This window comes from Pygoscelis adeliae, unplaced genomic scaffold (genome assembly GCF_000699105.1).
Source record: "Pygoscelis adeliae isolate BGI_AS28 unplaced genomic scaffold, ASM69910v1 Scaffold256, whole genome shotgun sequence".
NCBI lineage: Eukaryota > Metazoa > Chordata > Aves > Sphenisciformes > Spheniscidae > Pygoscelis > Pygoscelis adeliae.
The window spans coordinates 279,612-293,998 of NW_008824996.1; the positions used below are offsets into that span (position 1 = coordinate 279,612).

Below are 14,387 nucleotides of genomic sequence, written 5' to 3' on the forward strand. Positions count from 1 at the left end.
ATCAGCCAATTGCTCTCATTAACAACGTCCTACAGGAGAGGATCAATTAAAAAAACCAAACAAAAAAAAAAAAAAAACCCACACCAAACAAAAAACCACCCAAAACCCAGACTGACTGAGGCCAAAACAAGCTTTCATCATGTTTATACTATCAAAACACAGGTTTGCTGAGACTGCAAACTGCCATGGCTTAAGGTTTCTAGGCAATGGGGCTTCCAGAAGGGGAAATGGAGACCCCTATATCCCCACACATCTTTTTCTTAGCCCAATACTGAAAAATTTTAGTACCTCCTGACAACTTCATCCAGGCTAAGGCCTTATGCCTTTGTGGACTGAACACAAGTTACATGGAATGAAAAATGGGTGCCCCTCCAGAGCAGACACGCATTTATACTCAGTGAGGAATCAGACAGCTTTAAAACACTCCATAATTTTAAGAATGCTTTATACTGTGTAACATATTTAACCAAGCCAATGAGAATGACTATGACTGACATGTAACTGAGCATTCTTTTGCTGAATATGCAGCAAAATAGATCCTCAGGTTCATCGCATCAGAGTTATCTTAGTGTTACAAATAACGTGAACTGAAGAAACTGCAGTGAAAACAAGCGCTGTATCATGTACGCATTTTATGCACACTTGTTTTCTTGTACACGACACTGTTCTAGCAGCTTCACCAGGCCTGTACTGACTTAAAATCGCTGATGATTTGCTCCATTAATAAGTCCGTCATTAAAAAGCATAGTGTGTAGCTTTCCTATAGAACAAAGCAACAGCTACATCATTTCAATTTTGAGAAGTTAACAGAATAAAGGTACAAAGCTAATTAGATAAACACATCTTGAAAATGCATGAAATAAAAATTGCAGGTATGGGAAGTCAATTTGATCATTTTCAGCAAAGAATGAATTTTATTACTGCTGGATTCTGAAGCCTTAACAGCAGAGGTTTGTAATATGTACATGAAATTGCTTACTATGATACTACTGGGAGTTGCTATATAGTTTTTCTCTTGCTTATGCATGTTATTACCAAAAAATGTTATTAATCTACAGTATCATTGCCTAAAATAATTACTATGTTATGCAAAACATGCAAGTTAATTGGAAAATAATTGTCCCATTCTCACAAAAACAGGGATGCATATATCCCAATTCAGAAGAGACCAAATCTCATAAAAAGACATGTTGCAATTGTAACTTGAATTTTCTAATTGCATTATATTCTTAGCAGAGCATCAGTGGAACAGATGCTTTATCATCCACAGACAAAATACTGACATGCATTCTTTTAACAGTGACTTAGTTTGCCAAGAAATTACACAGAAATTTGATGAAATTACCTTTCTCCTTTACAAAAATTAATTTTATTCAAATATAATTACTATATCAATGCTCAAACTTAATTTTTGTAAAAGCTTTCTTGAAAGCCAGCTACCTACTGGGCTGAGTACAACAATATCTTTTTGCTTACTTAAATGTAGAAAAGAAATAAAGTCTTAAAAATATTCAGAAAATTCAATTTTTTAGTAACTATGCCATGTTTTCTTCCTCTTGAGCTAAAATGGAAATTACTTCACTGCTTAATATTCTGCTATCTTTTAGAAAAAGAAATTTATTATCTCTTCTTTTTTGGATGGTTGTTCCAATTCTCACATTGGAGTTCTCATAATGGAATTCGAGGCCAAGATAAGCTACGTGGGGGGAAAAAACCATCCTGAAGTATATAAAGACACAGTACGTTCACACACTGAACCTTGCAAGTTCTCATAACCTGGCCAAGCCTGACAGCATTAACGTCCACACTGACGCTCAGTACCGGTGGGCTTGGACTACTTTAAGAACATCTGTTACATTATGTCTAAACCCAGTCTGTATATCAGGTTGCCTGATAGAACCTAAGAGGCTTTTTGATTAAAAAGGCAAGTGGAAGAATTTAAATAATTTTTTAAATATAGAACTGTTTTACTCAAAGATACATTTTTCTTTTTTCATGCCCACAAAATGTACCAGCTGAGCAGCTTATGTAATTTATCAAATTCTAACCCCCACAGAATTATATCATTTATCTTCATGAAATTTTGAAGATATATAGTCCAATTAAAAAAAAAAAAATTGTGGATTTCTCTCAAAATACGTTGGATGATTAACATGCAAAGAAAGGTTGCAGGATCAGGGCCTATATTTAAACTAGTAGATGTAAATGTATTTTATCTTTGTTTAGAAGCTGTCTTACTCCCTTGGAACAAACAAAATTATCAAACTGATAATCCCCTACTTCATTTATTTGAATACCATTTCAGAACAACCCTAAGAAAATGAGAGTTCATGGGAGACATCCCAACAAAGTCCAAGTGAAGCAATGACAATGTGGTTTCTAGCTATGAAAATGCATGTTAAGCTAAAAGGAAAAAAGGCACTTTTATAAAAAGAACTTCGCTCTACCAAAATGAAAATACAAAAAAGAATTAGAAAATTATTTTATTAATTTTAAATTTACATGACCCTCTTGGACTTCACACTAGGTCTGGCATAAACTTTGACCCTATGAACTCATCAAGATTTTCTAATTTGATATATCATATACCTATGAGGAAAATATTTATTCACTGTTAATATGCCAAAACATGAGGAAAGCTAAGTATTTTATGTGTTTTTATTACACTATTCCAACCTGCCTCACAAAAGAACCATTCAAACCAGACATGAGCAGACAGGGAAATGTAAATGAACAAAAATCTGAGTTAAAAGGTCTGAATTATAGTTAGTGTGGTAAATTCATCAATTGTGCACTTCCTTTCATGAACTTCGTCTGTCCATTTGAACATCTCTAAGAAAAGGAAAACTTCCCTCCCCCCACTCTATTGTACTACTGTGGAAAAGAAAAAGGGATATAAATGAGTTTCACAAGTTTAAGAAACTCCATGCTTCTTTTTAACGAGTAAAAAAAATTCTCAGGTCACGCCATTATGACCTAGAATCTCAACTACTATCATCATCACAAGAAGCTGTGTACAGCATCTAACATTATTATTTCGGGAAACATTATCTGTGCTTAGGAGAGGAAATAAAAAAAATCTTCTAGTATTCAGGATGCACTCTGCAGGGTACAGCTTGAATAAAGGTGCTGATCTACCTTCTGAGAACAGCATTTATGGATGATACTGAAGAAATTACAAAGCCTCTGGCAGTAAGCTCAAGTAATACAAAAACTAAACAAATACATCCAAGCTATACCCCCATCTTCGTGCATTTTATCAAAGCTAGGAGGAAAAACAATTAGGACAGAGTTTCTTCAAAAGAAAACTATCATTAAAGATGAAAGGCTTAGCTATAGTTGAAAGTAAAGGGAGGAGTGGGAGAATATTTGATTTCCTTTCAAAAACAATAAATAATATACATATGAAGCATAGAACTATCACAGAAAAAGATATACTATGGGCAAATATTGTAAACTTGAGGAAAAAGTATCAAAGAGACTTAAGGAAACATAATGAGAATTTCTTTAAAAACAAGAAGTTCAATAGACTGAGTGGAGTTCAATGGAACATCAATATTTATAGGTTCCAGAAGAAAAACAAAACGAAGTCCAGCAAACATACAAGCATAATTTATTTCTGTGAAGAAAAACATTAATAACAGAAACACAGATTTATGTTGGTAGGCATCTGGCTTGGACTCGGTTTTTATATACAATAACAATTCCTGATCTCTAAAATGGCTTTATATGGTTCATTTTTCCACCACAGACCCATAGGGTCTAGTTAAAGTGAACGTCTCCAGGGATGGATACTCCTGTTTTAGGTGCTTTAATAGAAACTCTCATTTGGTATCTCCAGCACTACTATGAATAAAAGAAGGTAGATCTCTTCTTAGCCTGAAATCTTAAAACACAGACATGTGGCAACATCATCCCTTGAAGGATCAGAAGTGACTCAAAAAGTCATTCTTCCTTGTTCAACTTAAGAATTTGCCAAAACCACGAAGTCTGTCATTTGAACAAAAACACATCAGAAGCAGAATTCTTATAATGAAAATTTTGGAAGTATCAAAAGGAGATTTTAAGCTCTTTTGGGAAGGTGTTGGATAGGATCCTGAACCTAGCTGAGTCTAAAATACAAATATTAAATCATATTAGACCTAAGGGAGACGTTGATGCCTACTAACATTTGATTCTGGAAAAACTGATCAGTTTTTTTCTGAATGCTTCTATCAGTATCATTTATCTCAAGTTAAAATAAATGCCAAATAAAAGAAAACTGTACACAGCCGCATTTAAATTACTGAATGCATTCTCTAAAAATAAAACAGGAACAGTTATTATAAACATAATTCTAAATGCTGCATTGAACGTAATCAGCACTGTAATTCAAGGTACCAAATTCAAACACCACATAAAGGCATGCTGAAATATCTCTATTCAAGTCATCATTTAAGCATTGGCTTAAGTGCTTTCATAAACTGGATCCTGTATATTTAGTCACATAAGTAATTAGTGTTTTCATCAGTTACTTAGAATTACAAGACAGGTAAGAATCTTAGAAATGGGGATAACAGGTTAGCTGTCTTACCAGCAGTAGTCCAGAAGATGTGGAGGAAGCACTGGGATGTAAATGTGTTGCCAATACATTGGATATAACAATGCAGCTGATGCATGAACACAAGCAGTTAACTAAAAATAAACACACACAGAATTGGCAACAAAAAATATGAATAAAAAGAAAATACAAAACCTTAAATTAACTTTTAGACATGTAAGAATCTTAACCTCCCCAAACCACCTATTATAGCATTTTTAATTACTTTTAATTGCTTAAACGCATCTACGAAGAACGCCGATATACATATACAACGTTTGCAAGAAGTCAGACTAACAAGTCAATTAAAAGTTAGCCCTGCTCAGCTATTTCCTTGAAAACAAGAAAATAAACATGCACTACTTGATGTTTATCAAACGTGAGTACTGCCAAGAACACACGGAACTCAAGCGTACCCCAGCTGCACTCAGCTCCGCTGAGCAGGAAAGACTCAGGGGAGTTTTTTGGTCCACATTTCTGCTATTTGGAACAACTGGAATTGATCCGAACATGCATGAAGCCGCAGCAGAGCATTAAACTTAGGAGCAGGATTAATTGCTGTTTGTGTCACTATCTTGATTTCCAAACCATCTTTAAAAAAATCTGAAGTGAATATTCCCTATGACAGCAAAGCAACTTTATTACAATTTTCCAAAACGCCCTTCCCAAAGCAGGGACTGGCAAGTCCGGCACTAGCATCACCAGAAAATGAAGGACTCCTTGACCAAGAAAGGTGGTGTTACAATCTGCTTACCATTCAAAACATGGTTTTCTAAAACAAGCAAACAAACAAAAAACCAACACAAAAACACCCCACCCACCCCACCCCCCAAAAACAAACTATGGAATTGATTAGAAACGTGGTCTAGTTCACGCCTTGAGTGAACAAAATAATCTGCAACACTGAAAGAATTCAAATTTGATATATCAAATACCACTTTGCTATCACAGTCACTCAGATTTATTTATTTGATTATGCAGCCACAGAGTTACAACAGAAAGTAGAAAACATCAAGACTGTTCAAAATGAGGTAGCCTATATCCAGCAAATAAAACACTACAAACCTCATAAAATAAAATAAAAACTAAAAAAAGGGAACGCCCCACGTAGAAGACACCAAGCTTACGGAAAAAGGCAAGACTGTCCTAATGTTTTACATTACAACAAAATTACTATCTGAGGTTAACTTGGTAATAGTGCTGTTTATTAGACATGTACTTTTACAGTAACAAAACGAAGAGCTAAAAATAAAATGTAAATCCTGTCCATACAGCAAGTGCTAAAACATTACGGATTTTACAGGGGAAAAAAACCCTCTTTGTGGAACAGATCAGCAGTTAAAGCTTTCACACCCTAGCTGTCTTGGACATTTAGACTTGTAAATAAAAATTATACTGTAATTTTGTACATGTATTTTTACACTAAAAATGAAAAAAAAAAAAATTGTAAGACCATTGCATCAGAAATCACAATTACAATTTGTGCAGCATAGTTTGCTCAGCACTCAGATTAATATAACACGATTAAATATGGAAAAGAAGAGGGTCTGAAAGCTCCTGAGGGATATCATTAGAGCAAATTGCCAAAGAATGAAACATGAGCCAGTCAGGAGATTCTGGAAGCTGCAGTAGTACCAAGGGACTTGAATGTTCGACAGTTGGAGCTTCAGTAATGTGTGAACTGCAGGTTAAGGTATCAGGAGACTCTGTTCACTGACACACAGAATGTCACTATTGACCAGCAAACTGCCCGAGCCTGACAGCTACACTACAGAAAGCCAAGTATATCATAATTCCGTATTTAAACTCTTCGTTTCAGATTAACATCTCGTTTTTTAGCTTTACATGAAACCTCTGCAATTACTCTCATTTTAGGCTTATAATAATGGCTATTTTAATAATTACTGTGTTGTTACTAAGAATTAATTGATTTGGGGAAAGAAATAATTGAGTATTTTATCCCGCTTCTACACAGTGGGATTTATGAGTTTTATTTCCATATTATCTCTCTCTGTAGTTTAACTAACACTACTGATAGTGCAGTCAAGCTCAGTATCATGGTTTTTGCTCTTTTACTCAAAATGGACGTGGAATTACTAATTAGTATGTCCACATACTATTGCGCATAGTATATAAATTTCAAACCGCAACTACCTATATAAAAATCAGCATTTCATGTATTTCAATCACAGACTGAAATAAAGCTGAGCATACAGTTATACAGGATATCCCCCAACGTATACAGCTGCCTCCTCCTCCTCTTAATAGGCATTCTTAAATTATGAATTGACTATACTATTTGCATGAGGAAATATTTTCCTATCTTATGCATATGTCTGTGTTATATTTTAGTTCCCATTTTAACAGAGGAACTGGATAATTCCTTAAAAACATTTGAAGCTTTATTAACTCTCTTGTTTTACAATCTATATTTTGGTGCGGCACTCAGACTGGCATCTATTTAACATTTGTAATTTAAAAAAGTCTACCAAATTTTAGCATTTCTAGCAGGAAAGGTAAAGATTCGATTACTTACACATCAAGGTTTTGCTGTACTGCTCCTTGCTTTTCTATTTAATCACATCTTAATGTAACATCTTATTTAAACATTTCCATCTATGCTGCTGCAGTAGGTTTCCAAACATTTTAGTAAGGCATGAATATGTTTTATAGTTTCCTGTTGTATACAGCCTGTAATACAAGCAGCTATGGGATTCTGCTGCTCTTCAAACTGTGTGACATTTTAATACTCTGCCAACTCTGCCTTTAAGCAAATACTGGTAAGATAATTAAGGATTTCGTATTAAAAACTGCACACTTTCTGGCAAATTCTCTTTTTGCCTTTTTTACTGTTTCAACAGTGACTGCATTTCTCAAATGCATTAGCTATTTAAATAACTTACCTCTTGAACTGACATATTCACTCTTCTAAATAGAATGGGGACTACTGCAAATCTTGGAATAATGCTGCATACCTTAAGTAACCAGACAGTTCAAGAGATCTGAAGAGCATTCGGGGACGAGGTAGAGCCCGACTGCTTACATCGGAACACAGAGGTCTATAAAGGCGACACTGGATTTGGAGGGGTGTCTGATAGCATCTGCGCTTGGGAGCGGAGCCAGGCAGAGCCCCGGCAGGCACCCTGCCAAACGCTGAAGGAGGAGATGGTAAGGCAGAGAGCACGGCACAAGCTCCTAGGTGCAGAAATGAGCATCTGTTGCTTGACCAAGTGGTGAGATCTTTTGCAGAAAACAATTCTTTATGCTATTTGGGGAAAAAGGCATTCGCATGGAGCCTGTCTGTTGATTGCTATCTATTCCAAAAGGAATTATTAAGATCCACCTTTTTAAAAAAAAAAAAAAAAAAAAGTAAGAAGATAAATGTCATAGATCAGAAAAATCTCCTTTTCAAGACAGGTAGTCACTATCCTAAATTATCGTGAAGTCATCTTCAAGGCTGTATAAAACCTTACCTGTTTTGCCAGCGACAACTGGAGATTACATCAACTGTGAACTGTGATCCCCTTTACAGATAAGCTTGTATATATAAGGTAAAAGCATCTGTCCAATAAAATTAGCTATATAGTTATGTATACACACAAATATATCGTTGCTCAACTCTGCAGTTCGCTAAAAAATTCTAAATTATAGCAGAACAGTGCTGCAGAACCTAGTTACTGCAAATCTGGTAGTTTATTACATGTTTTGAGGCAACAAATAATGTTGAGACATCCTCCTATAGTCCACTGCACTGGAAAAGACCTACCAGGGTTGTGTTTCTATCCATAATAAAATGGGCAGGCAGTTTTTAAGTAAAGTTTTTGTCTGTTGAAACCCATTTGTCAATATTGAACAGAACTTTTAATATTTCTGCTTCCAACAATTTTTATTTTTTAGACTGTTTTTCTCCATTTCAAAGAACGTCTTCTAGTTTAAACAACTTTTATTTCAAAAATAAATCTAATTATGGTTTTAAAATTGTTTTAAATAATGTGGTTTTAAATTACATAAACATGAGTCAATTGACTTGAACTAGTTAAAAAACAACTTTTAACAAAAAATTTCCATGTTCAACCATCTAGTAAATAAACAAATATAATTTGAAATCCCTAGCATTTGCATTGGACATGAAAAGAAGTTTCCTGTCCCATTCTATCAGTAGTGAATTTACTAACATTACTTGTGTACAACTGAAAGTTTCAGTCTGTTTCTGATCTCTTCTGATAAGACACTGCAGCCGGCATCACCATATAAGCTTTCATCACCCTGCAAGGAAAGTATGCGGTGTTTTCTCCAGAGATTTGTAGTGATTCCGGTACAATAATTTTATCTTTGTCTCCTGAAAAAAAAAAAAATGCTGGAACTATATGCCTGGTGATAATACAGTCTGTCCAAATAGTGGGAGACCACGTTACAAAGTTTGTTAGCAAAACTCGTTATCGAGTGACAGTAAATTGATTACTCCCAAATCCCTGCAAGACTGAAATAATGCACAAATTCTAGAGAATGAGTTACTTTCCACCTTATGCCAATAAGCAGCCACTTGGGAAGACTGTTGTTCAAAATCTACGCACTGCTGAACAGGAACAGTCAGGAAAAGTTTTAGTACAAGACTTGATCAAAGCAGGTTTACCTGCTCCTGGGAACATGAAGCGTGGCTCCTCCCTGTCCCTCACGTAGATGCAGTAATTCTGATGTGTGTATCTGCTACCCCAATGCTCACTTCTACCAATGAACCCTTCTACCCTGGATTTCAAAGGGACTGGCCCCTTTTTGCTTCTTTTTTTCTTTTTCCCCTCTAATTTTAGTTTTTGCTGAAACACTGTGACATGTCTAGAGCTGTACTACTTCGGCTGAAAGATTTTCTGCAGACTCATACATTATGCTTATTTGATACCAATTATTCACATAATTTCAATGAGTAACATGAAATAATTATTCTGTATCCTGCACAAAACTTACCTGGCAGTTACTTTCTATCTATATAAATTATTTTCTTCAAAGCCTTTTCTATAATCAAAGGTTATAGAGAGAAAAAGAGAGGCAGAGCATAGGTGGCAAGATTTGCACACAACTAGAAACGCACAAACTAGAAAGACAGAAACTGATTAGCAGAATCTTGTCAGAAAGCCAAAAACAGCAACAGAAGTTAGACAAAACTTTAAAGTAAAATTAACCTGTGATACCGTACAACCTTTCAGAATCTACTGTAAGCAACTAAAGAACCACTGTGATAAAACCATTTCCTGAAAAACCCTCAAACACTGTCAATCTCTGTCAACACCATGTCCAGAAATGGGTACTGGTGTGCTCTCTCCCTCCTCCCTCACAGTCCCATCGGGCCAAAGAACTGCTTCCCACCCACTGCCTTGACCACACATATGTTGAATGTTGATGCCAAAGATTCTGTTTATTTACCTCATCTACTTATTAATACCTATAGCAATAAATCGTAGGGGACGGGTCACCATTTTACCACAGTTCCAGTAGCTACCATCAACCTGGACCAACTCTTATTGCCGTTACCCCAATACTCCCAGTTCACGAGAATTACCGAGAAACCATTATCTGCTTCCTGAAAGGGGACCAGTCGTACAGGTGAAAGGAAGCCTCTCCTCTACGTTATTACAACTCCTGTGACTACCAGCTTTGTTAGAGGGGCATCCATATCCAAGTCTTGTTTGATCGGGAATGAGATCAGGCCCCAAACCCATAACAGATACTTAACGGTTGCTAAGACCTACCTTCCCATCCATTTCTTGAATGGGTGGGGGAAGACTGACAGGGAGTAAAAGCAGGAAGGGAGCCCTTGCTTTTGCCAGTTTACAAGAGAGTTTAAATTGCTTCCCAGCTCTAAAGAATAAACAGTCGGACTAAATCATACACTTAGTCCATTCTGCTGGCATTGGTGAGAAGTCGGAAGTCACTGATGAAAAAAAAAATTAGCAACAAAAGAGAACAGAATATACTGTCCAAGCCACAACATCCAAAGCCACTTCTTACGCATTTCTGTAATTTAGCTCCTGGCTAATTGTTTCCCATCTGCCATCCCCATAATCTTTAAGAAGAAAAAGAGGGAGGACCTTAAATGAGCCATAATGCATTTTCCTCCTGTGGGCAAGATGAGACCCCCCAGCTCTCCTCTCTCACAGAAGGGAGAGAGGGAAAGGGAAATATATTTCCAGTCCACAGATGAAAATTTTAACTTTTTCCATTAAATGTGAAGAAGAAACACTAATATAAAAAACTTATTGTTTCCTGGGTTTGCGGGTGGGGTGGGGTTTTTTTTGTTTTGTTTTGTTTTTCAAGTATTATTCACCTCCTTTTATCATTATTTCTGGGGGAAGGAAAGGGAAGAGAAGACTGTTATTCATCAATTTGACAGCACTTCATATACAATCAATTTCATTCTTTTCTTGCAATTCTTGATTCACAAGGCAGCATTATGGCATCATTCTTGTGCATTAGTTTGGAAAGGAAAAGAAAAGACTGCAGACACGGTTTGTTCCTTGCCTATGGCTCCAGGAGTGACATGTTTCCCAGTAATGGAAGCTGAGCAGAAAATAAAATTGAAGTGGTAGTAGACAGGTGAGCGCTCAACAAGGAATACCACTGGCATACTGTGCCTATACTAAGGACCTACACGCACTTTTATAGATAATCAGATGTACCTATATAACAAAGTAGGTGTGGGTGGCATAGAAAAAGCCACGTAACTTGATTCAGTTACTCGATTTCTTCATCCCACAAAGGTTTTAAGTATTTTTCATAGGTTGAAAATGAAACTTCTGGAAGTTAGTTGTCAGCTTTTATCCCTAACGTGTTACAGATTAGGTTAACTAACAGGTCTCTTCTGATATTCGTTTATCCTACAGTAATTATGCTTCTTTATGTCATCTGTTCAATAATTTCAGTTTCCTCATATTTCTTCATTTCATCTCTGTACATTCTTGATAATTTGTTTATTTTCATTTTGACATTCATTTATTTCCTAACATCTTTATCTATTCCTCTCTCACAAAAACACAGAAGAACAAAAACATATACATCTTTTTGTCCCTTTTCCTGACTGTCTCCTGACACCCCCTTTCCTCCCTCCTTTATTTTATGACCTGTCTCCGTGGAGGAAGAGCCACCCTCCCATAAAATAAGGGAGTTCTGCAAATGTTTCTCACTTCTGAAAGGAGAGTTTCCAGGAAAATAATTTTTATTAACGTTTCCTCCCCCAGAGTAACTCCATGGTATGTTCTTCTGCCATGCACTAATTAAGAAGCAGCAGGGAACAGCTTCCTTGTGAATAGCTGACAGACAACTTATTTACTGCGAGCAAGAGTAGAGATAACCACTGACTGTTATCGTTCGTCTCGTCATTGGTGAATTTCGGAAAAAAAGAGTGATAAAGCAGCAGTGACCGTGAAAAAGGGGAAATCTTGTGATAATGGCACAGCAGAACAGAGAGCTGGTATTACACTCGCACACCCTTCAGTAACTCGTCTCCACATCTTATGCTTCATATGACCACCAATGACTTAAGTGGTACTTTTTTTAGGGGGTGAGACAGTTCTGGTCAACAGAATACGGACTCTTTCACTTTCAGTTCTCACACAGCCCAACCGTAAAGGACTCAGTACTTAAAGGCTTCTCTTAGATTGCGTGTGCCCACAGCAGCGCCTGCACTGGCTCTACACAGCATTTTGTTCCGGCAGTTTTTACTGAATTGCCAAAGATTATATGAATTGGAAAAAGAAACAACTTTTGCCCCAGATTATCTTAATATCGGATTTGTTCTTTTTTCTGAAAGTGCTAATAAGCGAAAAAAATAATTTTGAAATGAATTTGTCAATCTGTCTTTCTGTCTACGTGTTTTTCTTCTACAGTGTGGTTTTTTGGGTTTTGTTTGTTTAGGGTTTGGGATTTTTTTTTTTTTTAATAAAACCCAGTGATACAGTTTTTCATGTTTTACATAGATGGCAGGTAATAACAATCTGCAACTGACTGTTTTTTTCCCCCCTCTCATTAGAAGAATTTTAATCATTTGTTGACCACACATTTCAATTTCTTTTCACAAATTCTTTCACAATTATTTCTCCTAATATTATGCTGTGGCAATGGGAAAACTATTCTAAACTTCAAGACTGGGAGAGCTTTCCAGGTCTGGCTGTATATCCTAACCACATTTTGATTCCATACTGACATCCCGCAGCTTCATTGCTAGAAGTACACTCCCTACGGGTGTCCCAATGGGACCTTAACTGCACCCACAACACGCACCTCTGCCCAGTTTATCTTAGACTGCTTACACCTGAACTATATAAAAAAAAAGAATATTAAACACCACTCCTCATCTACTCCCAGACCAAATGGTCTAATTGGCCTAATATTCCAAAATGAATTCTAATTATGCTTCTGGGAGCTCAGTGAGTATCAGCGTAATATCTGTTCTGCCTTGCAAGTTAATGATAAATTCCCATCCATTTCTTGTTTTCCCAAGAACTAAATTTAGCCCTTGCACATTTCCGCCCAATATGTACTACATCACAGGAATTTGAGATATGAATTAAATTTAAATCTATAATTTTTTTAATTATTGGAACAGTATTATTTATAATGGATCTGCCATACACTTCATAAATACATTTTTAGATAAAATTGTGACTGCACTACAGTGCACAATTAAAATAAATTAGATGCTATAGTTCGTTTACGCAGAACTGGGAGCACCACCCTAGCATAAGGCAATGTGAGGACGTCACTAAGCTGTATGACAGCTCCCAATGCCATTATTTTCTCCAACATGGAAGGCCTGTACGGAGCCAATTGTTCCACTGTCTTGGATCCTTAGTTTGCCCCAGAGAAGTAGCTCCATAAATAGCCAGCTTTGAACTCAGAAACATAAGAATACAAAAGAGGAGCCTTCTGTCCTTCCAGGCTCCACACTAACGTGCACTGTGCTCCAAAACCACATCCCAGCGATCTGGCCTACTCACGAAGCGCTGCTTGGCAGGTTTTTTAACCATATCCATGAATCTCCACATGTAAACCGCAGCGATATTTAAGTGAAGTGAGACAAACAGACAACCACCACAGTTGTCTTCTGATTCAGTTCATGATATTACTGCCTTGGGACATACAGATTTTGGAATAAACTCAAGAATCTCGGATTTAGGGTCAGATGCAGGAGGAGCGAAGTGATTGAACCAGACAACGTGTTTACAGTAAGGGGCATTTCGCTTTCTCTAGTGGCTGGTATTACATTCTCCAAGGAGCCTCCGCATCTTCCCAGTGCCTGAGCGACCACGTGTGTGACCATACCTGAACAAGGCTAATGAGGCAAGGAACATGAAGCCACTGCTCAGTCTAACTCACTATGGCAACTGAGGGCAACTGCAGAAAGCTCTCTTTGCATATAAGCAACAGTAGAAGTGATTCCACAAATGTATGTTTGTGCGTAAATTTATATTCAGTGCTCCTTCACCACCAATTAAAAAAAAAAAACTGTATCTTTTATTGACATATATGTTTGTTTTTATAGGGATCACCAAAGAAACCTACAGCCAGCACAAAGCAGAACTTCGTAACCACCATGCTCTCAGACACATCAGACTTGTATTACCTGAAACAAATACTGGTCAAAATGGACATAACATCTAGACATTTGCTTTAAAGTGTAGCATCCTTTCCACCTGCCAGTGTAGGCCACAGAAGATACACTCTAGTTAGCATATTACTGACAGGATGATGAGAAAGCTCCTGTCAGACACGGGCCAGCCGGGTGTTTGAGACAAAACGCACAGCCCCAGCTGACTAG

General features: G+C 36.8%; 1 protein-coding gene across 1 annotated transcript in view; it reads right to left on the bottom strand.

Annotated features, from left to right (window-relative positions):
- The window catches only part of DENND1B (DENN/MADD domain containing 1B), a 173,265-nt gene that overhangs the window by 57,338 nt on the left and 101,540 nt on the right, over positions 1-14,387 (bottom strand). Inside the window, exon 10 of the mRNA XM_009326173.1 lies at positions 4,574-4,674. Within this exon, the coding sequence (XP_009324448.1) occupies positions 4,574-4,674 (101 nt within the window). The remainder of the gene's footprint in view (positions 1-4,573; positions 4,675-14,387) is intronic.